The 24466-nt window shown below is 35.0% G+C and overlaps 1 protein-coding gene across 3 annotated transcripts; it reads right to left on the bottom strand.

Moving 5' to 3' along the window:
* Positions 1-306: 306 nt before the first annotated feature.
* Positions 307-24466, bottom strand: LOC143254976 (uncharacterized). 3 transcript variants are annotated; one of them, XM_076509919.1, is made up of 7 exons: positions 5741-5911; positions 4598-4665; positions 3408-3509; positions 2308-2334; positions 1881-1931; positions 1180-1231; positions 307-537 (listed from the first exon to the last, which is right to left on the bottom strand). In XM_076509919.1, the coding sequence occupies exons 1-6, from the start codon at positions 5859-5861 to the stop codon at positions 1208-1210; spliced, it is 393 nt and encodes a 130-aa protein (XP_076366034.1). In that variant the 5' UTR covers positions 5862-5911; the 3' UTR covers positions 307-537; positions 1180-1207. The 3 variants fall into 3 exon arrangements, with proteins under 3 accessions (XP_076366034.1, XP_076366035.1, XP_076366033.1); XM_076509920.1 differs by lacking the exons at positions 1180-1231; positions 5741-5911 and adding an exon at positions 24320-24466; XM_076509918.1 differs by lacking the exon at positions 1180-1231 and having other exon boundaries at positions 5741-5916.

Raw genomic sequence — 24466 nt, 5'->3', positions numbered from 1 at the left:
CCGTAAGTGTAATTAAATTATATGTGATACAGAATGTTTCGTTTTTACGCAAAGTGTGTGTGTGTGAGGGGGTCCTTTCAGCAAAACCACATTGGGCTATCTGCTTTGTCCCCCGAGGGGAATCGAATCCCTTATTTTAACGTTGTAAATCCGTAGACTTACCGCTGTCCCATATGGGTAGAGACTTACCCAAAGCATTATTGCGTTACATTACGTTTCGTTTTTATCTAAAGTTTGCCAAACGAAATTTTAATATACAACATGGATTGTTTTGCTCGTTCACTGTTCTTTAAGGACACAACATACTTATCGTCGTTAATATAATTTATTCCAGTTTACATTGGTACAGAAACAGCATCTTCACCACGGTGTCTTATGCAGAAATAACAGCTAATATTACAAATAATAAATATGTAGTTTATGAGAAAACACTTAGAATTAAGCAGAAACAAAAATTACAGATCAGCGACTCTAAACGGACAACTGAAGAGGTGGCATTTCTCACGTGACGGTAAAAGGATCTCTAATTCGAAGGTTCTAGAATGAAAAGACAATGAAATGAGCTGAACAGACAGAAGCAAAGTATGCGTTACAAAAAATTCGCGTAAGTAAACTAACAACTAATAAAAATTCCTAAAGAGCTCCAAGTAAATTCATTTAATTTTTTTTTTCCTTTTTTAGAACTTATATTTTTGTGCGCCAATAACACCAAGCGTGGTGCGCACGCATATCTGGTTCTATCTTATTACTCATCAGGTTCTTTACCAGCCTACCCTCAAATTGAAATTCTTTTAGGCTGGATTAGAGTAAATTAATCTATGAGACCTTGGGCACGATCAAATACACCAATCGAAAAGGTTTGATCTCCTGAGTTCCCAGGTGTAATTAGATCTGAAATCCGTCACGAGATGACGGAGCTATGAGCTAAAAGTTTGTACTTGAAAAAACTCGGAACCATTCTATCAGCCTCCATATAGATGGTAAACAACAACAAAGAAAAAAAACCAAAAAACGTAAAATACATATAATACAACTAAGAAAAATACTTCGAACTGCTTTACGTTCTAGAAGCTGTTTCGTATTTGAAACTTTTAATAGAAGGACCAATCAATTTGTGAAGAGAAGGATATTTGATGTATTTCATTTTTCCCATTAATATCGTTATTCGAAAACACTTACCATGAACACCTTCCTCGCTAGACTTGTTTTATCCTTTCATTTGTAGGCAGGGCTGACAAAATGAAATAAAAAATCAATGTTAAGCTTATTAAACCTCACGTTACTTAAACTGTAAATGAGGATTCGATCGAATTGGTCTGTATTAGCGGATCCGGGAAGAGTACTTCCCTCTTCCGGTGGAAAAGAATCAAAGGAAACATTATATAAAAAAATTAAATTAAAAGAGAATTTGTAATAATAGATCATTTATATTTTAACTACAATGAGGGCTCATCTGTCGGATAGTGTACAAAGTATCAGCTATTCAGATCTCTTATTATTAACTGGAAGATGAGAATGGCTGGTGTAAGAACTTGGTTCTAAAGATATTTCACTCTTTTCTCTCACGCTTTCTCTTTTGGATGGTTCTCCGAGATTTTTTTTAACCGTTAGAAACACTTTTGAAATTCTTGGCTCTACTCCTGGGTTGACTGTACACTTGTTTTGTTAATTTAATAAACGATTCATAAAAGAGGATGATACGGCTGTTAGTTGTACTAAAATTAGAATTCGGTTGTTTAACTTCGAGAGTTTTCAATCACTAGGTGACTATATGAGCTACTTATGCTGTTTTTAGTCTCAGCTAATTACAAACAGCATGCCGTTTTCCGTTTATTTTATAATCTAAGTTCTATATTATATAAACATTACTGTCGTCTTACCTGTAACTTTAGACCCTTTTTCAGAGACGCAATATCCACTTCACCATTAGCCTAAGAATATAATAAAACATAATTGTTTGTTGTTGTTTAGATATCAATTATCTACACTTTTGTTGTTGTTATCGTTAAGATACTAACACGTATGTAGTCCTGTTAAGATATTGACTTTTCTATATTATCATTTAGATTAAACACATTTATACATCATCTGAGAAACTGATAGACTTAAAAACATATTTTTTCTTGAAACAGGCTTGTTTAAATAATTAAATAGTCAGCACATATTTCTAAATATGCTATAAATAATTCCTCATTGTTACATAATTTTCTTCATATTAATCGATATTTTTTGCTACAGTATTTACCACGTATGACAGTGAATCTTGAAACAAAAACAAAACTGAAACTGTTTATTAGCTGTACTTACTAGTTTCTCTGTGACGCAAACAAACATCTGCAAAAAAAGACAAAACATATTTTAAAAAATCTTTCGTATATTTTGTAATCTACAGTATTTTAATGTTAAGATAAGAGAGTAATTATTCTAATGCTGTACAATTCACATAAATCAATTTACTTACAGACCATTTCATTCTGCTATCAAACTGTGAAGACACAGTTTCTAATTAAAACTGTGTATTAGTATTTCAGACCCCACTGATACAGTTTTTTCTTCATTGAGTTGGTAAGAAGTTGTTTTTTGACTGGTCTCCTTGCCCTTCGACCAACATCAAGAAGCCTACAACGAACCGTTGAAGAGCTGACTTTTATTCCTTTGACCTCCAAGTCTCTTTTTATGGCGTCACTTCTTTTCCGTGGATCTTTCACACTCTCCCTAACCACGTATGCGTCGTCTCTTGGCGTTGTTTTCCTTTTTCAGCCACATCTTTCTTTACGTTTGGGACTGATATATCCAGTACTCACCTTGGCCTTAATCACACAATAAACTTCTTACCTTTACTGGTCCAAAAAGAAGTAAGTAAGTTATTAAACTGATTTTCAGTCTCATGTGATTTAGTTACTTTTCTTGTGCGGACTTTATATCAAGTATCGTATGTAACAATCACTGTTTTGTGTAATTACTTATTCTGAGTTACTCACCAGTGGCTAAGCTGTAAGTGTCACAGCGCTATATATAATTGTGGCTTCGGTGGGTAGAGTACAGATATCCCATTGTGTAACTTTGTGCTTAATGCCAAACAAACAAACCTTCCGAGTAAAATCTCTAACAATAATGTCTCTGAATCACCGCAGTGTTAGGGAGAAATAGTAACGTTTACAATCAGGATGAATCGCCATGGAAATAACGAAAACGCGAGCTGTCACTGCATGCCTCGTGATTTCTGAGCTTCCAATACTGTTTCTCGTCGCCAGCGGTGGTACCTGTCACCACGTGCGTTTGCACGTTTTCGCCAAGTTTGTTGAGATACGTATTGTTGTCACTCCCGTCAAGTTTGAAGAGAGAGAAAAATAAAACAGCATTTCCAGCACTGGCAGTTGTGTTAATGTTTAAAAGAAAATGCTCACCTCTTTCAACTTGTTGTTATCATTACACATCTGTTTGATATACTGTAGTGGTTCAGCACCAGGAAACTTGGTGGCGCTGCAGTCTTCCCACGCTTGTGCAAGCTAGGTGCAAATGTACCACAAATATTAATTAACAGTACACAGACTCGTGTACATATGTTTATATTCTAAGAAAAATGTATTTTTATACAAGTGTGTGTTTATAATGTATTATTTAAAAGGAGTGTGTATGCGTGTATGGATATAAACACAGTATGCATCCTAGTTTGTATCTCTTATATGCTAACGTTATTAAATTACAAACGCATTTACGACCTACATTTATGTAAAAGAAAAAAACAACAAAAAAGTACTACTCGACAATTTCTCTCAAAACACACGTTTTAGGCATTACGTTAAACCTTATACAGGAAGGTATCTTGGGTTTGTTTTTGCACAGGATCTAACTTTTGTAAAACCACAGTGAAATAAAAGTGTTAGAGCAACAACTGTTGCATGAATGCCTTTTCTAATCTGGCGAAGTATTATTATAATTAATTAAACTTGTCATTAAACACTAGTATTAAGCCTTCTATATTTTTAAGACTGCAATCTTTATCCAGTCTCTTAAGTATTTTCAAGATTTAGAAGAGTTTACAGTAACACTATTTCAACCACATTCATTGCCTAATAGGCCTAATTTTTAATGTCTTATGAGAAGTATAATTTATTGAAACTGATACGAAATTTGTTATAACGTTTGGCATATCTTGTATTCTAAATAGTTTGTAATAGAATATATATAAAGACACGACCAGAAGAAAAACAATGTATATCAGTTGATGTGTTCTTCCTCCCCCCAAAAAAATATATTAGAAAATATGTAATATAAATAAAACTAACACAAAAAATTAATTAAAAAAAAAGGAATGTTTTCGTGATACGGTAAAAATTGACTTAGAGAGTCGACTGTTTAAAACCAATTTAAAGAGTCGACTATTTAAAACAACTTACAGAGTCAACTGTTTAAAACTAACTTAAAGAGTCAACTGTTTAACACCAAATCAAATAGTCAAATGTTTAAAATTAGCTTAAAGTGTCTACTATTTAAAACGAAGTTAAAGAGTCAGCTGTTTATAACCGACTTAAAGAATTTAATGTTTAAAACCAACTTGAATATTCAACTGTTTAAATGAATTCCATGTCCCTACCTGGCTTGGAAGGTTGTTCTTAACACAATTTAACCTCTGTAGTCTAGTGCTGTCGGTAATTTTTGGGTCTGTAAAGAAAAAAAAAAATGATGACAACACTGTTTATCACATAAATAACACTGAGTAACATGTTAAAAATTACACTTAAGGGAGTGGGGGATAAGTGTGTACCAGTTTTATATGTTACTCTAATATGGTACTAATAGCATTTTAGTTTGGTTTCAGTAGAGTAGACCTGAATAAGGTGCTATTGGACGAAGAAAGATTTCAGTTATTCGTCACCCACATAAATTGCAGCTTTAGCCCATACGGAACATCAGTTGTGTGCTACAGTAAGTGGATATATTACTATACCCCACTGTCTGAGTATCGGTGAAAATATGTTCCTTACAGCAACGTTGTTTCCACTCCACTCTTTCTTTCCACCTAACGCAAACCAATAAGCACATAAGTATATAAACAGACAGCCAAACAGATAGATATAGACACATAGTTAGTTAAACAGATAGGCAGACAAAGAGATAAATAGATAAAAAGACAAGCAGACAGATAGATAGATACTTTTTTATATTTTTTGAAAATAACCAAACCAGTTTCACTAGTTTGATACACAAAACACAGTTGTTACAAGAAAATAATACATTGAACCGTTAAGCTATTGTTGATAAGCGCTACATACATGTATTTAAGATGGTTGATATATTAACATAATGATTTATTTTGTCCATAATCACCAGTATTAAACTGATAATTATAAGGTGTTGTATGGATAATTATTCATACACTTTATGAAACAAGTACAGTACATAACATAATAGCGTTGTATATATATAAATATATGTATACATAACACATAATACTAGAAAAATAAACGTAATAAAATGATTCTGAATGTGGAAATTCACAATTTTTTTCCATAATACATAGAAAAATAAACAGAGAGATAAAGATGTAGGTATATATAGATATATACACAGAGAGATACAGATAAATAGGTAAGTAGATGGATAAATAAATAGACAGATACAAAGAGATAGCTGGCTAGATGCTCAGTTACAGCAAACCATTTGGTGTCAGGGCTATTTAATCAGTTACAGAGTAAAAGATTTGTAGCTCGCGATGTCTAAAATGTGGCCTACTTACGACAAAACAGCTGTTTAAATTTTGGAATGCCTTGATCCTTTTGCTTTCTCGCTGAAGTGGCACCAAGAATTACCACCATCGCTACCAGAAGAAAGGCGAACTTAATAGCCGATGTTGCCATGCTGCTTTCTCTACTAAAATAGGCTTCTTAATTTACGGTCGGTCCAGTTCATTTATATACACCAAACTGATTACGATACACCACAGTTACATTCAGACGTTTCGCCGAAAAACATGTGCTCATTTCTTTCTTGTAAATCTAAACTTTTGAGAAGAAAGTCATACACGTGGTATTTGGTTATTTCAGTAAATAGTGTGTTGTCAGTAAAACACACATAATTCTTGAAAGGCCTACCTCTTTACGCTACTAAATAATTAAATTATTTCCTATGTAAACGAGCACTCGTTCCTAAGCCCTTATTTGTAAACTCTATGCTGATGTCATGTGAAATTGACAACGTTGGTTCAGTAACGTGTGACAATAATATAATAAACGATTCTGTTGAAATTGAGTCAACTGAAATGATATGGAAACTTATGAGGTCGTGTTTACTTTGTAAACAACGTGACGGCCTGGCATGCACTTCGTAATCTGAGGGTCGCGGGTTCGCGCCCGAGTCGCGCCAAAACGTGCTCGCCCTCCCAGCCGTGGGGGCGTTATAATGTGACGGTCAATCCCACTTTTCGTTGGTAAAAGAGTAGCCCAAGAGTTGGCGGTGGGTGGTGATGACTAGCTGCCTTCCCTCTAGTCTTACACTGCTAAATTAGGGACGGCTAGCACAGATAGCGCTCGAGTAGCTTTGTGCGAAATTCCAAAACAAACAACGTGACAGGTGAGGTAAACATGTTACGTTATGTACAGTCCAGGTCGATTTGCCTGACGTTGAATCATTCATTTCGTTTGGCTTAAGTGTTTATTCCTAGTTTCGCACAAAATTGTTGGTACTAAGTTATCTTTCTTTTAATATGAGGGTGTTTTTATTAACAAAAGATTCTTATAACCGACAAAAGCATATGTAGATCATTCAGTTGTAGTTATTGTTTGTTATTAAGCACAAAGCTACACAATGGTCTATCTGTGCTCTGCCCACCACGAATATCGAAACATTGTTTCCAGCGTTGTAAGTCTGCAGACGTACAACTTTGCCAGTGGAGAGCAGGGCACTCAGCCCAAGAGAAAAATTGTTTCTTTCAGTTATGGTTTAGCTCTTTTTAAAAATCATTACCCCTCTCATAAAAGGGAAATTTCATTTCTTTTATTCATTGAACATGCTCCCCATCCTCTCCAGTAGCTCAGCGGTAAAGTTTTAGAATGCTAAAACAAACGGGTTTCAACACCCTCCTTGTGGAGGTTTGTACCTAACAAAAAACAAACCGTTATCCACTGTTATAACTGTGGTATTGTACATATAACATATAGAGACAGTGGAATGCTGCGAAAAATCATTCTGAAAACATTAAAACTTTTCTAAAAGTCCAAACAGTTAGAAGTATGTACTTGTAATCAACCGTGAACCAAACAAGTTGAGCCAAATAAAGGTTGTTAAAGCTTGAAATGTTTTATTTAAAAACAAGACTAGGTCCCGATGTGTCAGCATTAGGTTTACGGATTTACAACGCTTATGACACTAAAATCTAAGGTTCTATTATCTGCGTTTGAGAGAACGCTGGTAGCCTGTTGCGTAGGTTTGATCTAACACAAACAAAATTTGCAACATTTTAAAAAATACATCTAAATTAGACACAGACGTTACTGGATCGTTTTAGACAAAACGAAAAGAAAGATGAATTAATAAAGAAATTGTTCTGGTCATAATTTTGGTTTTGATACCTACAAGGATTTGTTTAAACTGAATTTTGAGAACCTTTCCTCGATTGCTTAAAAAAAATCACATCTTGGACTTTATTTTAATACAGAGCTCCACAATAGACTGTCTGTGCTCTGTTTACCACGGAAATCGAATCCCGGATATTAGCGTTGGAAGTGCGTAAACTTGCTGCTGATCCATTGTGGACTCGACTTTAAGATAAGTAAAAGAATAGAATTCTTTTAACAACTTCATCAGAGGAATAGGAGGTGGACAAAAATAAACATCCCATTGACAACGACTGGACAAAAGATGATTTTAAAGTAAAATGTTTTGTTTTCCTTTTCGTATTATCAATCAGTACAGAAATATTACAAGAAGGAACTTGTTCACCATTCACAGACGACGCCATAAGTCATGTAGCAAATGGTGAAAAACTGATCTCATCTACACAGTCACACGTTTGTCCACTTTTTTCCGGAACGGAGGATTTAGTACTTCTATACCTTGTCTCTGATAGGGCTTGCACCCGGTTAAAAATAACCGATTAATAATCGGTTAAGACTTGTTACTGCTTAACCGTTAATCGATCTCGATAATCGCAAATAATCGCCTAAGCTAGTTGTATGAGCGATAATGGCAGATCGAGTCACTCGATGGTAAAAAAAAATTTTATTGCCCTGCGTTACGTACATAATTATATATTTCTTTTTCGAAGTATTTTCAGGCATTTTATGTGGCATTTTAGTTTACATTGGGAGCATTTGGTGTGCAATATACCAATTATATCAAAAAATATTATTGATAGGGGAAAACTTCGAAAACTACGCTGTTGCTACGTCGTGATTAATTATTCTATTATTTACGTCATAACTACTTCTTTCATAATTATTTCTTTTATAATATTATGGCATTATATTATTAAATATAATCAAGAAATGTTCTAAATTGATAAAAATGGTTGTCACCTTCTGAAAGCATTGTAAAAATGACTTTGAAGTGGGGTTCCAAAGGGGATTATTTTCACTAAAAGTCGAAACAATGTGTGAATCAGTTGACGTAGATATATTCTTGCGCAAGTAATTCGGCTCGGGTTTAATCGATAGCTTCTATGATATTGCGCATTGTCACCAAGTTTTGAACAGACGGAACTAAATAAATAGCATTTACCACTGAACTATATTTTTTTACCACAAAAATGGGGAAAGGTTCTAAAAAAAAGGAAATCTAATGTTTGGGAACACTTCGATAAAAATACTGCTGGTGCTAAATGTAAAATATGTACTAAAGAGTTGAAATGTATTGGCGGGTCAACTTCTTCTTTGTTTTACCATCTACGTGTGATGCATTGTATTGACCCTAACACTGAGGGCACTGTTCAACGACAATTGGATGCTTTCATCAAGAAACCTGACATTGATGAAGAGATTGTGAGGTTAGCTAGTCTGGATGGGCTGAGCTTTAAACAGATTGCATCTAGTCACTTTATACAAGAAAGCCTCAAGAAAAAGAAATATGATAAACCTGTACCAACCAGTGTTTCAGGCGTGAAAAAAATAGTAGTAAATTATGCTTTACAGAAAAAGTAAGAATTACGCAGTTATTTTCAAGCCCAGTTTGAGTCTGGTGCTAGATATTCCTTGACCCTTGATGAATATACGTCAATTCAAAACAGACGCTACATCAATATCAATGTTAATAGTGATGAAAAGCACTTGTCTCTAGGATTAACAAAAATCTGTGGATCTTTAACAAGTGCTAGAACAATAGAAATTGTGTCCAGGAAACTTGAAGATTTTGGTCTCAGCCTCAACCATCATATTGTCGGATGTACAACAGATGGGGCTTCAGTCATGGTCAAATTTGGAAATGATATTAGCCCCTTTCACCAGCAATGTGTCGCACACACTATACACTTGGCAGTTTGTGATATATTATATGCAAAAAGGAAGGAGGTCAAGGAACATGAGGGTGAGAAAGAAGATGAGAATTTAGAAGCTGCAAGTGACAATGAAACAAAGAGTGATAATGAAGATGGTGAAAGCTGTTTTACTTTTGAACAAATAAAGGATATTGATGATTCAGATGGTAAGATTCACGAAAATTTTCAACAAGTGATTGACAAAGTCAGAAAAATATGCAAACTCTTTAGAAAGTCACCATTAAAAAACGAAAAATTGCAGGACTTCATTAAAGGTGAATTTGGAAAAGAACTGAAATTGTCTCTTGATTGTAAAACAAGATGAGACAGTATATTGATGATGATAGAAAGATTTGTGAAGGTTAAAGCTTGCGTACCCAAAGCTCTGAGAATTATTGGGTGAGTTAAGACTATCACTGATGATGAGTGGAAAACATTAGACAACCTCTGAAACCTGTCCAAATCGTGCTGAAAATCTTTGCTCTGAAGCAAACAACTTGCTAAAAGCTGAAAATTCAGTTCATTTTTTATTGTCTAAACTCAAAAGCCAAGAAAATCTCGTAGCTGAACAATTGTATAAGCATCTTTTAGACAGATACACTGCCAGGCGACAAAGGGATGCTGTTTCACTTCTTTGTTACCTTTACAACCCTGGGTTAATAAGTCAATCAGGATATGACTTCGTTTATTGCACAAAAGGAAATATAAAAAAAAAATTGGAGAGCATACATTTGAAAGATTGCATAACATGCAGGAGAAAAAGGCAGAGGATAAAGACCAGTCAGTTGAGCCTGAAAATGAAGCTGAAAATGAAGCTAAAAATGAAGAGGACTCAGCTGTCTCACTTTATAAGGAGTATATGGAGGCTATGAACACTTTCGACAAGGGACTGGAGGGAGTTGATTCAAAAAAGATAACTATGCAAGATGAGCTGAAATCATATAAAGTAACTGGGACAAGAAGTGAGAATGTCCTTAAGTTATACCATGACATGAAAAGTATACAAGCCACAAGCGTTCAGGCAGAAAGAAGTTTTTCTGCAGCAGGTCTTTTTATTACGAAGATAAGATCAAGTCTCTCCGATGAAACTGTCAATGCTTTGTGTTCCCTAAAGGATCTGTTCAAGAATAAATATTGATTTATTGAGTACTGACATGAATCGACACTAAATAGTTTAAGTTTTTTAACAAGTTCTTTTTTAAAAAAACTACAAAATTTGTTAAATTTAAAACTTGTCAATATGTTGTAAATCTGTAATCCTGTTAATAGTTGGATTTGGAAGTTAGAACTCTTCTTTTGTTCGTTTACTACATGGTCAATATAAATGGGTATTTTTTTGCATCTTTGTAATTTTTGTTTGGTGATATACAGTAAATTTTAATAAAATTCTTATGTTGTAGCTTTGATATATTTATAACACATGCCCATTTTTGACTTAAAAATAGTCATGAGCCATTGTTATTATGTCCACAATAACAGCTGATGCAGTGAAAGTCAGAAAAAAGTAAACCAGAAAAATTACACCAAGATATACTGTAACTGCAATGATTGTTAATGACTTTTTAGATTGTCGACATCCTGAGCTTTACTTTGATATATTATACTTTTCTGTGGGGCATATCTTTCCAGAGTTATGATGCAAAACGTGATCCATTACAAGAATCGTAGCGGCCGTTTATAAATAATATTCAGAGGTAACGATTAATCGATTATTAATCGATTATGACTTTACCGATTATGTGCAAGCCCTAGTCTCTGACAACTCGAGTCACTTGTGAAAAGACTGCAAACAAATCTGGAAGCGGTTGTAGAAAACCTTTTTCTATCTCTTTCCCTCCAATGTTTAACACCTGACTGCGTTTTAACTCCGGAATTTGAACCATAAAAGATAAAAGTGCAAAATACAATAACGTGATAGTAGGTTTATACCACAAACACCATTAACTGCTGTACATAGGCGTCCTGTTATTATGGTCGCTACATTGTCTTCTAGGGTTTACTCTATTCTAAAAGTGTGTATGTTTACATAGCACTGTTCAATTATTCTCTATGTCCACTGCAATGAAGGATGGGGAGGGTGTCAACTACTTTAGAAAGATAAATAAAAACGGTGACCCTCCCCTCCGTCAGCTTCTGGAAGAGTTAGTTATAAGTAAGCTTAAAATAGGCTAGCCCTAAACGATGAGCGACTAAAACAGAGTTTAATGTTTTCTACGTAGCTTACTAAAGTGAATTATCAATTGAAAATAGAATAGCAGTATTAACAGTAGACAAATTTTGATTTTAATAATTAGAATGATTCGACGTTGTGGTCTGTAATACCGGGTAGCTTTGCGCTTTACAGCAAGCACACAAAACGAAGATAGAAACATAAACACATATATGTTTGTTATATTGCTATATGGTACTAGTTTGATCACTTGTATACAATCGTTGCAATGTACAATATTAGAACGGTTTAGCTGCTTTACTTTTGTTTGCAGTAAGTTGTAGTGGGTTATTTTAGATGTGAGGCGGAAATACAGGAGTTCAAGTGCAAAGTTGAACAAGATATTATGTGACTAACTAAAGAAACCTACGTAAATACATAAATAACATCTCTCCATTTAGTTGGAAGCTATAAGCATAAATAAATACTTTTCCTCTAGTAGCTAGCAGCCAGCACAAAGTATTGTTTGTTTGTTTTTGAATTTCGCACAAAGCTACTCGAGGGCAATCTGTGCTAGCCGTCCATAATTTAGCAGTGTAAGACTAGAGGGAAGGCAGCTAGTCATCACCACCCACCTCCAACTCTTGGGCTACTCTTTTACCAACGAATAGTGGGATTGAACGTAACATTGTAATGCCTCCACGGCTGAAAGGGCGTCCATGTTTGGTGCGACGGGGATTCGAACTCGCAACCCTCAAATTACGAGTCGCACGCCTTAACATGCTTGGCCATGCCGGGCCAACACAAAGTAACCACAGATAAATTAAAACAAAAAGAGCCACTCTTTCTTTAGCAGGAAACCAAAGCACTCCCTATGACAAAAGATCCAAAGTCCAGTTTGCTGGAAAACAGAGCAAAGTAACCCCAGATAAATAAAAATTACCCACTTTCTTTAGCAGAAAAACAGTACAAAGCAATTCATATAAAAATGACACGCATAATTATGTGGAAAGCAGAACAGGAAAGTAGAATAAACTAAAGAGATCGAAACAAAATGGAAAGTAATAGTTAGGTATGGAAGGTAAGAAGAACGTGTAGCCTATGCTAGAATACTATTAGAAGGATGTAACATTAAATTCATTCTGTAATTAACTAAGTGGACCTATCTTGGAAAGGACAGTGAAAGGAAAAGTTTCTTTCCTTGGTAAACATACATTCGAGGAAGGTATACAGGTTAGGAAAGATAAGAATTAAAATCTGACAAGGTGAAGATTATTAAAGAGAACTACATCCTCTGACGGGCTCAACAATAAGCTTGGAGGCTTACAACACTAAAATTCAGGATTTGATACTACCTGCGTTTGACAGAGTGCACATAGTCCACTGTGTAGTTTTATGCCAAAAAAACATTAAAAACAAGAGTTTCTTTGTGGAGTGACAGTTAAGGGAGAAAAAGAGAATGATTTATGACAACTGTGTTTAAAATCGCATTATATTATCGATACCAGTAAATACAAGCAACAGAGAGCTTACATTCTGGTTCGCTGAAAAACAACAGTTTTTTTTTTCTTTTGCTCTTGAGTACAAAGCTATACAAGGGGCTATATGTATTATGGCAATTACAGGTATCGAAGTCCATCATTTAGCATTATAAACCCTCTGATTTATCGTTGAGGCATCGGGAGCCTGTCTGTTTCTTCGGAATTGAGCACTAAGCTACACAGTGGGCTATTTGTGCTCTGCCCACCACGGGTATCGAAAGCCGGTTTTTCGCGATGTGAGTCCACAGACGTGTTGCTGTGCCACTGGAGAGCATCAGAGAGCTTAGAATGATACGTAAAAGGGAGAGTGTAAGATAAATAAATGATAAAAGGCCAGTAATAATTAAAGGCAAGACATGTCCCTAAAAAAGTGTGTGTTTTCTTTTAGCAAAGCCACATCGGATCATCTGCCGAGTCCACCGAGGGGAATCGAACCTCAGATTTTAGCATAGCAAATCCGTAGCCTTACCGTTGTAGCAGCGTGGTACGAAAGATAAAGTCAAAATAGCGTCTATATTTTAACATACATACTGATGAGATTATTTTGTTAAAGACGAAGAAGTAACGAACTAAAACTAATTAAGTATTCTTCATGTTCATTTAAACTAATTAAGTATTCTTCATGTTCATTTAAACTAATTAAGTATTCTTCATGTTCATTTAAACTAATTAAGTATTCTTCATGTTCATTTAAACTAATTAAGTATTCTTCATGTTCATTTCTTATATGTGTTCATGATAACGGCTACGTAGCTTATCTTGTTTTCCATCTTATATTAAAAAAGTACATCACTTTTAGCAGGGTAATTTGTCTACAGTAAGATGCTAAAATAAAACAATAAAACAAAAGATAGCTCATGATTAAAGTGGGTTTATATGTCACGTACGTACTCTCCGAAACAATGTACACTTCCATAACTAATCGTCTTGAGACGAACTGCCAAGAGCAGGTGCAAAACTTACAGTTTACAAGATTGTTAAAGTTAATTGTAGCACGACAACCGAAATAAAAAGTAATTTGGACGCCCTCTAGCGGTATGTATAATACCCATTTGCAGACTCTGTATTCGTCTTTGTTTGCGTGTATTCATTATTTTATATTAAATATAATAGTTGCTTTATCGAGGTAAGATTCGTGTCCTTGGCCTACTGTTGGAAATATCTAGTCTTATCTTGGCTTTTCTTTTTGACCCCGCACGTGCCTAATCATGTGCACACAACGAATGGTGCACGTGCTGAGCTAAACTAATCACCTGTCGTCTGGGCATGCTTGAACTTGTTGATACTGAAGACAAAGATAGTTATCAATTTTCCAAATACCTAAAAAAAGCGACTTTAAGAGAGAACTTTAAATAAACTATCCCTTCTTTAAGCGTTATTATATATTAAGTTCTCAGATGGCAGCACTTCTGTTTGATTTTTATTTTCCCATTCCAATGACATAAAAAAACAAACCACATCATTGATTAAGTATCAGCAAATTTAGCACAGAATCAGAAAACGACCACGATGGTCGAGTGGCGAAAAACGAAGTAGGTGGTTCCAGTCATCTTATATGTTACATAGAAATGTAAAAATTGTCCATACAAAAACTGAACGGATCGTGAAAAAAGTAGCTTAGCACATGATGCGCGTTGACTGCGGGAACTCTATTAACTCAAACTTCTCACACTGTTGACGAGACAAGAATCTCCTGGGTTTCATGCTATATATCTATATATATATAAACATGTAGAGTTAGAACACCAAGCGGGAAGATTTCTTTTACATTCTGTAAAAGAAATGATGGAATTTATGTGCCCTGTTTTATAAGGAAAAACGACCTCCCTTCGTGCCCCAAATATAGAATATGCACATGCGTATTGGATGTGCGTTATACATTTCTGTAAGGAAAAAATATTTAGCGTAAACAAGAAGAAAAGAAATTCAACGAGTCGCTAAGAGCTGTGTCTAGATGCCTTTATGGGTTGAAAATAAGAACATTATTGAAGTTTAAAGGTCATGAGAGAATTTGGTTCTTACTTCTAACTCGAAAGAGTAAAAAGATTCGTGCTCATTTTTGATTAATTATTATGTAAATGTTTATCAGTCATTTGTATTGTTTTTAGAAATTTCTTACCCAAAGGGTTATCTTCGCATGGTCGTACTTAATTTTGAGCTGATATATTGGGGTAAGGCATTTCTAATTAACTCTATCCATCCTCGTCAAAACTTCGGTTACTTCAGTGGGATTTCTTTATTATTGTTATAAACTATCCAAGACTCCGATGTGCAGAGCGCGTTTCTGTGGCACGCTAACAACTTGGCCACACCCTACCTCTGTCACTTGTAACAAAAATTCCCGCGAGTTAGGTTTCAATTCCAAATATTTTATATATATATTGGTAAGCAGCTGTTGTAATCAGTTGATTGTTGCTATTCCTTTCCTGTGTTGTTAATCTTACCACGCAGTACCTTGAAACCAGATTTAAACAAACACGTACAAACTGTAAGCTCTTTCCTTTGTCAGGCCAAGGGTTAGCGTTCTGGGCTGTACAGCTTAGATTCCGTTACTAAGAATAAAATACTGCACTGCATACTCTGAAACCGTGGACTGACGGTCGAATCGCATTCTTCAGTCTGTTAAGAGTAGTCCAAGAACTACTGCTAGAGGGCGTTGACTAGCCCGCCTTTTCTTTAGACCATCACTTCAAACTTGTGTATAGCTAGCGCACATGATTATTCTCTTGTTGGCTTGCACAAGTTAAATAAGCACAGATAGCCCATTGTGTTGCTTTGTGCCTAATTAAAAAAACAACAAGTTAAATAAACAAAAATAACTTTCCTATGTCTGTCCATACAAGTGACTTTTATCAGTCTCATTTCTGGTCTTCGTGATACATGACCTCTTGACCAGAGTATGCATGATAAATTTTTCAAAAGTAAATTATTTGCAATAACCTACAAACAGAAATATTTTGTTTATGTTCTAATTTTGCGCAAATCTGCACGAGGGCTATTTGCGCTAGACGTCCCTAATTTAGCAGTGTTAGACTAGACGGAAGGCATCTAGTCATCACCACCCACCGACAACTCTTGGGCTACTCTTTTACCAGCTAATAGTGGGATTGACCATCACATTATAATGCCCTCACGGCTGAAAGAGTCAGCATACAGGAATCGAGCGCGTCTTATACTTATATCTCAAACGTTAGGAATAACACCAGATGGGGGATAGGTAGCTCGGGGATGTCTCTCCCTCATGGATGAAGCATATTAAAAAAAAAAACAATAACTAAAATGTTTACTCACCAGGGTAACAAAGAGTTAGTGTTACTTGGTAAAATATTTCTTTGCTTAGCATGTAATTATATACGTTATACGTTGTTTGTAAGAATCGTGGAACAAGAGATCAATTTATATTAAAAGTTAACCTCAGTAGGACACAAGAATAGATTATTTAAAATAGATTATCTGAGTTTTCATTTGTTAAATGCCAGGAGACAAGTACAGGATGATAGAGGGCTTTCGCCTGAAACATAGAACAGGTGATAATACTTTTGATATAGTCTGGCGTAGCAAGGTGGTCAGGGCACTCGATTCGCATTATGAAGGTCTCAGGTTCAAATCCACCACACACGTTTGCCCTTTCAGTCGTGAGGGCGTTATAATGTAACATTCAATCTCACTATTCGTTGGTAAAAGAGTAGCCCAAGTGTTAATGGTGGGTGGTGATGACTAGCTAACTTCCCTCTAGTCTTACACAACTAAATTAGGACGGGTAGCGCAGATAGCACTCGTGTAGTTTAGCGCCACATTAAAAAAAAAAAAAACCTCTGATATTTCTAGGATAAATAAAAAATCAGTTTTACTCAAATTGCCAATTTTCTCTGCCTTGTGTATTTGGAAACTGACAAAGCGGGTTGGGTATAAATCCAATGTTCTTGGTTAATAACAGCCTGCGACTTTTGTTTTCCAGAGTTTTTACGTCTCTTGTTTATACAGAAAGTCACTGCATTCGAGGATTCACCGGAGTCACTCGTTTATCTAATTTATTGTCTTACAACAAATATCGTATAATATTTTTCCCTAACCTATAAAGACATGTAGTGTTTAATTTCACTAAAACGCGTCTGGCGCTAGTGTACTGGCTTGCAGCACAGCGTGAAAACATTAGAACATGTTCTAAAACATGTGAAATCCACAATATAGAGTACACAGTATTTTCAGTATGAAAACTGGGGACAAGCATAATAATTTGTGATATTTTCCTGATGTATTATGTTGGTGCAGTACAGGGACAACTAGAATAAATTATGAACTTATCTTGAAGTATTATGTTAGCACAGTACAGGGACAACTAGGATAGATTATGATCTTGTTGTAGTATTATGTTAGTACAGTACAGGGACAACTAGGATAGATTATGATCTTATGTTGAAGTATTATGTTAGTACAGTACAGGGACAACTAGGATAGATTATGATATTATCTTGAAGTATTAAGTTAGCACAGTACAGGAACAACTATGACAGATTATGATCTTATCTTAAGTATTAAGTTGGTGCCGTACAGGGACAACTAGGATTGATTGTGACCTGTGACGAAGTTACAATTATATGTCTATTTTGTAATATCGATGTTTATTTAAGTTAAATTTATATTTTCAAATGTACATAACTTATACTGTTAAATCTGTATTGCTAAATTCCCATCTATTCACTAAAGTTGTAGAAGATTCTCTAGTGTGGAAATTAACAATATATATGACAACATAAACATTAGTGTATTGTCAGTATTGTTGTGCAGGCTAAAATTTCTAGAAACTGTCCTAGCGCCTATAAATGTAATAACACGGTACACCAAGAGACAGTATATGTTATTGTTTGAATATAGTTGGCAAACTATGAACCTCGGAAGCTATAACTGTGATTAAAGCTTATTAATTTGGAACTTCAGATATTTTACTGGAAACGTTTATAAGTTTCGAACATCACAAACCGTTTAACTTCAGCGGATTCACATCAAACATTAGTACTTTCACAAAAACGTTATATAACTTCAGTGGCGAAAAACCCGATGAGCGATAAGTAAAGAATGCAGAGCTAGCTAGCTCCCCGTTAAGTGAATTATATCTTCTACATCAACTCGAAATCAACTCATTCATCGTGAACCCTCGATAAACCGTCAAGGAAGATCAAGTACAGAAAGAAGGCTCAATATTCCATCAGTACTACTCTTCATGCAGTAAATGAACAAGGAGGACGACTTGTGATTTTTTCTTAAAATACTATTTCTGGGGGAGTAAAGGGACAAAGAGGGCAGCTTATGATTTTTTTTTTTTTGAAGACAGCTTTTTATTTTTGCTAAAAGTTTTATTGTTGATGCAGTACAAGGACAAATAGGACAGCTTTTGTTAAGAGTAAATAATGTATCTTTTTTTTACTGCAAGTGAAAAGTCTTATATATAGTTGTCATCGATTTCAAATTGGGAAGAAACAGAGGAAAACATTTATTAAGTTTTGTTGTTTTTTTAATTGATCAACTTTTACCACCAGTTATTCTGAGAAGTGAACAACTTTCACCACCAGTTATTCTGAGAAGTGAACAACTTTTACCACCAGTTTTTCTGAGAATAATCAGCTTTTACCACCGGTTGTTCTGAGAAGTAAACAACTTTCACCACCAGTTATTCTGAGAAGTGAACAACTTTCACCACCAGTTATTCTGAGAAGTGATCAACTTTCACCACCAGTTATTCTGAGAAGTGAACAACTTTCACCACCAGTTATTCTGAGAAGTGAACAACTTTTACCACCAGTTTTCTGAGAAGTAAACAACTTTTACCACCGGTTGTTGTGAGCAGTGAACAACTTTTACCACCGGTTTTTCTAAGAAGTGATCAACTTTTACCACTAGTTGTTCTGAGAAGTGAACAACTTTTACCACCAGTTGTCTGAGAAGTAATCAGCTTTTACCACCAGTTATCTGAGGAGTGATCAACTTTTACCATCAGTTGTTCTGAGAAGTGTTAACTTTTACCACTAGTTGTTCTGAGAAGTGTCACCTTTTACCACTAGTTGTTTTGAGAAGTGTCAACGTTTACCACCAGTTGCTCTATATAAGACACGCTCATCCTGCAGATCTCTAGTTTATGTAATCAAAACTTAAGTCTGTAAAACCAGTTTAATTCAGTATAAGATCACGCGCTCTTTAAGTAGTAATGACTGAGACAGTGTGTATCGAAATTCCGAAACCGGTTTTAGAGGCAAACTAATTAGGCGACAATAGAAGAGGTTTCTCACAATGGTTTTAGAATATCATATATCATGAGTAGAGGCTATAGTATGAATCGCATTGGATCTGTAAGAGTAAAAACATTGCCCATTGTATTATATCTTGAGCCCCTTCGTGCCAGTGTCTCTGTACAATAGTTGATAAAGACGGAGAGACAGACACGCTCAGTTCTTTGTCTATGAAAATAATTTCGTTTCTTTGTTATCAGAATCCGTTTTCCTTTGAACATACAGGTTTTAAAAACGTAAATACATGACTCAGAACATGTAGATATGAGGTACCTAAGCTATGTTATAGGCCATAAAACACTTATCACCAGCGACAGTATTCCAATTTTAAAGCCCTTTGTGAAAACGTTTGGTTATGTGTTAGTCACTGGGTTATAAAAGCTGGCGCCTATGTGAGCTTCGAATGACATTTTATTACATATGTTCACGGTCAAAGAAAGGTAGAAAATAAACATAAATGGCTCCCAGTTCTCCATCCCTAGGTACTCTAAAAACGAATTCTCTGTAATTAAGGTGTGTAGGTTGTATAAATGATAGCTGTTTCGGAAAAAGTTATGACTTTCGTATGTTTGTGAGTATAATATGTTTCTAGTAGAATAGTGAAAGTGTCAGAATAAAATAGTGCCTAGCAAAAAAGGGGGTACAAAACTGTATAAGTAGGGTAGGCCTATTTTGAGTTTCACAATTCAGCAAATTTACTTCTGTGATCATTATTGTTTTCCCAATGGCCTACGTCTCAAGCCTAGTGGCTTATAAAGCTAAAATCTGGGTTTCGAAACCTTTGGTGGGTACACGACGGATAGTCCATTGCATATCAACAAATAATTTTGATTTTCGTGTTGTGAATAAATTAATGATGGAAACCATAGAAGCTTACGTGATGGGTCAGGTGCGTCGCGTAGGGTGTCAGCCTGGCAACAATGGGGTTTGGGCCATCTTTTGAAAAACAACATTTTGCTGGACATTACATACTTTTTCTGGTACTTTAGTCTAATTACTGATAAGTAAAAAGAAAATTGATTGTTTTTTGTTGAATTTACGTCATATATTTAGGTGTGTTAGAAAAAGATGTAATCTGTAAAACACTTCCTAAAAGTGTTGACCGAAAGTCAATATCAGAGTTCGCATTCAAGTAGTATCTCATTAAAATATAAAGAAAAAAATCTCTTGTTTTACATCAGTTTCAGGTCAATAGATACAAAATGGCAGACGTTTACTTTTGTCTCTAGAGGCGCTGTTGTGTGTAAAGTATATTTCTGCATGTGTAAATAAGTGATCATTAAAAGCCATTTTATCATGTTTGACCACTGTAATTACAAAAATAATTTCAATACAGATTACGATTACGTTGTGTGTTTTGAGCTTTTTGCAGTATTACTTCTGAGAAAAAACAAAGAGGAACTACTAAAGAAAAACGTCATTATAAAGTGTGTTTGTGTTTATCTTATAGCAAAGCCAGATTGGGCTATCTGCTGATCCTACCGAGAGGAATCGAACCTCTGATTTTAGCGTTGTACATCCGTAGACATAAACGCTGTACTAGCGGAGGACATTATTATAAAGAATGCCAAATTAAAATCCACAATTTTGAGTTTTTCAGCAACATTAAAAAAAATGTTTAAGAAAAAACACCGTTATAAAGTACTTCAGGATGTAACCAAATATATAAGTAATACAAGATATAGGGGGATTAAAACGTAGGAGTCAAAATTATATATCCATTATAAGCGTAATGAGGCAAAACGCTATAGTAGTGTGGACTCTATATAAGAGCGTGATTTTGGAGCTTTTATTTACCTTTTGTGGTGATTTTTGATACAACATGTTATTGTGAACTATGTTTTATAATTATAATTTAGACATTTCGTACTTTTTGCTAGAGGGAGCTATGGCATGATGTAATGATGATGTGAGACTCCTAGAAATTTCTCGAATGTCTAGATATGACGTATTGTCTCGAATTTTCTATACTTCGCGAAAAATATTGTAATAATATAAAAAAAAACTCTAGATACGTGCAATTTTTCGTTTGTTTTCTTAATTTTATAGCAAAACTTCTAAGACTGTCTGTCACCATTTCTTATTTTGAACTGCTAATCATAAGAAAGGCAATTGGGCGATATCACCCATCACAAACTCTTGGCATACTCTTTACAAATGAATAGTAGGTTCCCACAGTGGGACAACAGTAAATCTACAGTCTTACAATGCTGAAATCCAGGGTTTGATTTCCAGCCCAATGTGATGTTGCTATACAACAAAAGCAAACAAAAATGAATAATAGAATTGATCGTCATACTATTACCCACCCACAGTTGAAAAGGTGAGAATATGCGGCCTGCAGCTTGTGAGTCGAGCGTCTTAAACTCTAGAACATGTCAGACTACAGTAACTTATTACGTCGGGTCGGGGTGTACTTTTTTTTTTCTTCTGAGTTTATTCACGAGATAAACCCATCGGTCGGTAAACTTATAAAACTTTCAGCAGAAGAAATAAAACAAATTTCTTTCCGTTCAGTTGCATTATATTACCGAATAATAATAAAAAAAAGAATTTGGCAAACGATAGAAACCATTACAAAAATATGCGTTACTATACGAAACCGGAACATGAAACGATACGAGTTTATTTATTTTAAGAACATCTGTTCTTAGTCTATTCATATTTTAGGTCGGGCGTATCCTAGTGATTAGAAGGAAAGAGTATGAACTTGAGTGTTAGTGGTTCATGTACAGTTGCTGTGACAATTCGCATAGATCAAACATCAAAATCCATCCTTTAAGAAAATAAACGGGAAATCATCTCAAAATATAGTTATTTATACAATTTTTAAGCTGTTTTTATGAAAGCATCTACGTTTTATGAACTCTAATAAAAACGTGAATGTCCCGTATGTATTACAAATAATGAATTTCATGATTTTGGTCTCTCCTGATGGCTCAGTGGTCTAATAATAGTAACACTTGAGCTTAGATCCTTGTAGTGGGCAAAATCTAAATAACCCATTGCGCAGTTTTGCTTTAAAATAACACCATCGTAATCAACAACAACAAAAAATCCACGCTTTTTTAATAAATAGTTAAAGTCAAAAATGTTATATTTCGAAACTGTACCACTGACTTTGTGAAACCTGTACCACTCATTTTGGAAGTGGTGGTCTAATTCTTCCGCCCTCTCCGAGTAGAAGAGAATTATTATAATCTTGTAAACAGGATAAGAGTACTCATGAAAACCAATCTTGTTTTCAAATTGATCTTGCGCTTTGGAGTTCTATCTTTTTTTTTGTGTGTGAGGAAGTTTGGATCCCTGGGGTAAAATATTACGTACAGCCCTTAAGTTAAAAGCGAATCCAGAACGTTAAGAGTTTGGCGTTTTATGGCGCAAAGCAACTAAGCTATCTGTGCTGAGAGGAAGGTAACAAAATTACAGGTTACTGTTTCTAACTGACGAATAACAGCCAATGCTCGCGAGACACATCTATAAGAAGGAGGCATAAAACAGTTGCAGATAAGCGAATGCTTAACTTCGAAGAAGAAAAGCCAAAAATGCAGATGTTATACGTCAGACCGAAACTTACGGCGTATTCTTCCGTCTGGATAAGCGATATTTTGCACTACTAATGGTTTAGTTTAGTATATTGCATCAATGAAAGAGTAATTATGTGTACTGCAAGTTATATAGTAATTGACTAAATGAGTTTAAGACTCTAGTTTGAGTATTTGGTTTCTCCAAATTCAAATAAATAACATATATAATTATTTACTAAATTTATATAAACATTATAGTACCTTCTGTTGTCTGTCCATGTAGTTGATTCGCATAATTTTCGTCTAGTAACTAATCAATTTAACACAGTATTAATTAATGCACAAAAACAGCAATTTCTTTCTCAGAAGTATGTTACAATATTAATACGCAATAAGCTAACCAAACGTATTACATGTTTTAAGAATATTTAATTTATGTTACTCAGATTTTAGACACAGTTGAAAAACGAATGTTTCGTCCATTGAATAACTCTTAAATAAATTACTTGTAGAATCGGAGAAAACTTGTAAAAAACAAACAACTTTTTATTTGTCTGAACATACAAACTCAAAATATATTCAGGTAAGTTAATCATAAAAACCTGATTATAATCTCTCTTTCACCGAATACTTGTGTGTTTGTCTAATCCATTATCTGTCCAGGTATTTCTTGGCATTCCTCGGTCTTATATTATGTTGAAAATGTATCTGCCCAGTTCGGTTATATAAATTTAGTAGGACTTTTCGATTCCAGTTCTACAAAACTATAAACAAGAGTAAATTAGGTCATATCAAGGCTACAACATCTGCACATGCTCGTAAACATTGACGATAGTGTGAGGCTTAGCCTTGGGTGATTGAGATCTGTGACTAAAAAACACACGGCAGAATTAAAGTATAAGATAGTTTAAGGAATTTCTGGTATTTGTTTCGATTTTTTATCACGTGTTACTTATTAAAATACTCAGGTGGGAACTTAAAGTTGTCTCGGAAGGGTTTAGTTAAAAATGCAACTGATGGGTTTCAGTGGAAGACCAGATTAGTTGTAGTTGTTATGTCATAAGAAATTGAATAAAGCGTTGTATGCCTATAAAATCATCTGATAATTAGGCTTGTGATTTCAATCTCAGTTTCTGGGGAAAGAATAAAATTACAGAAGAAAAGAAGAAGAAAGGTCTGATGTACATTAAAGTTCAGGAGACAACTCATGCATACCAAGTACCTAGTATACCGGAAGACCTGGCACTTTGGTCGTGGTGTGGTACACGTGTTTTGTCTGTATAGTTATCACAGCAATATTACACGATTTGGTGAGGTAAGCCATGTTTGTAATCTTACAACATAATTACCCATAGAAGATGCGGCCTTCTTCCTGAGGCGGCTGCTTCTTTCTTCTGTACACTGGAGGCGCTTAGAACTAACAGGTTCAGCTCGAATCTGAAGACACATTAACTTAAGGAATGTGGTAATCGTCCAGGCCTACTGGGCACAATGAT

Source organism: Tachypleus tridentatus, chromosome 7, assembly GCF_004210375.1.
Source record: "Tachypleus tridentatus isolate NWPU-2018 chromosome 7, ASM421037v1, whole genome shotgun sequence".
Lineage (NCBI taxonomy): Eukaryota > Metazoa > Arthropoda > Merostomata > Xiphosura > Limulidae > Tachypleus > Tachypleus tridentatus.
This window is presented reverse-complemented; position numbering and strand designations above follow the sequence as displayed.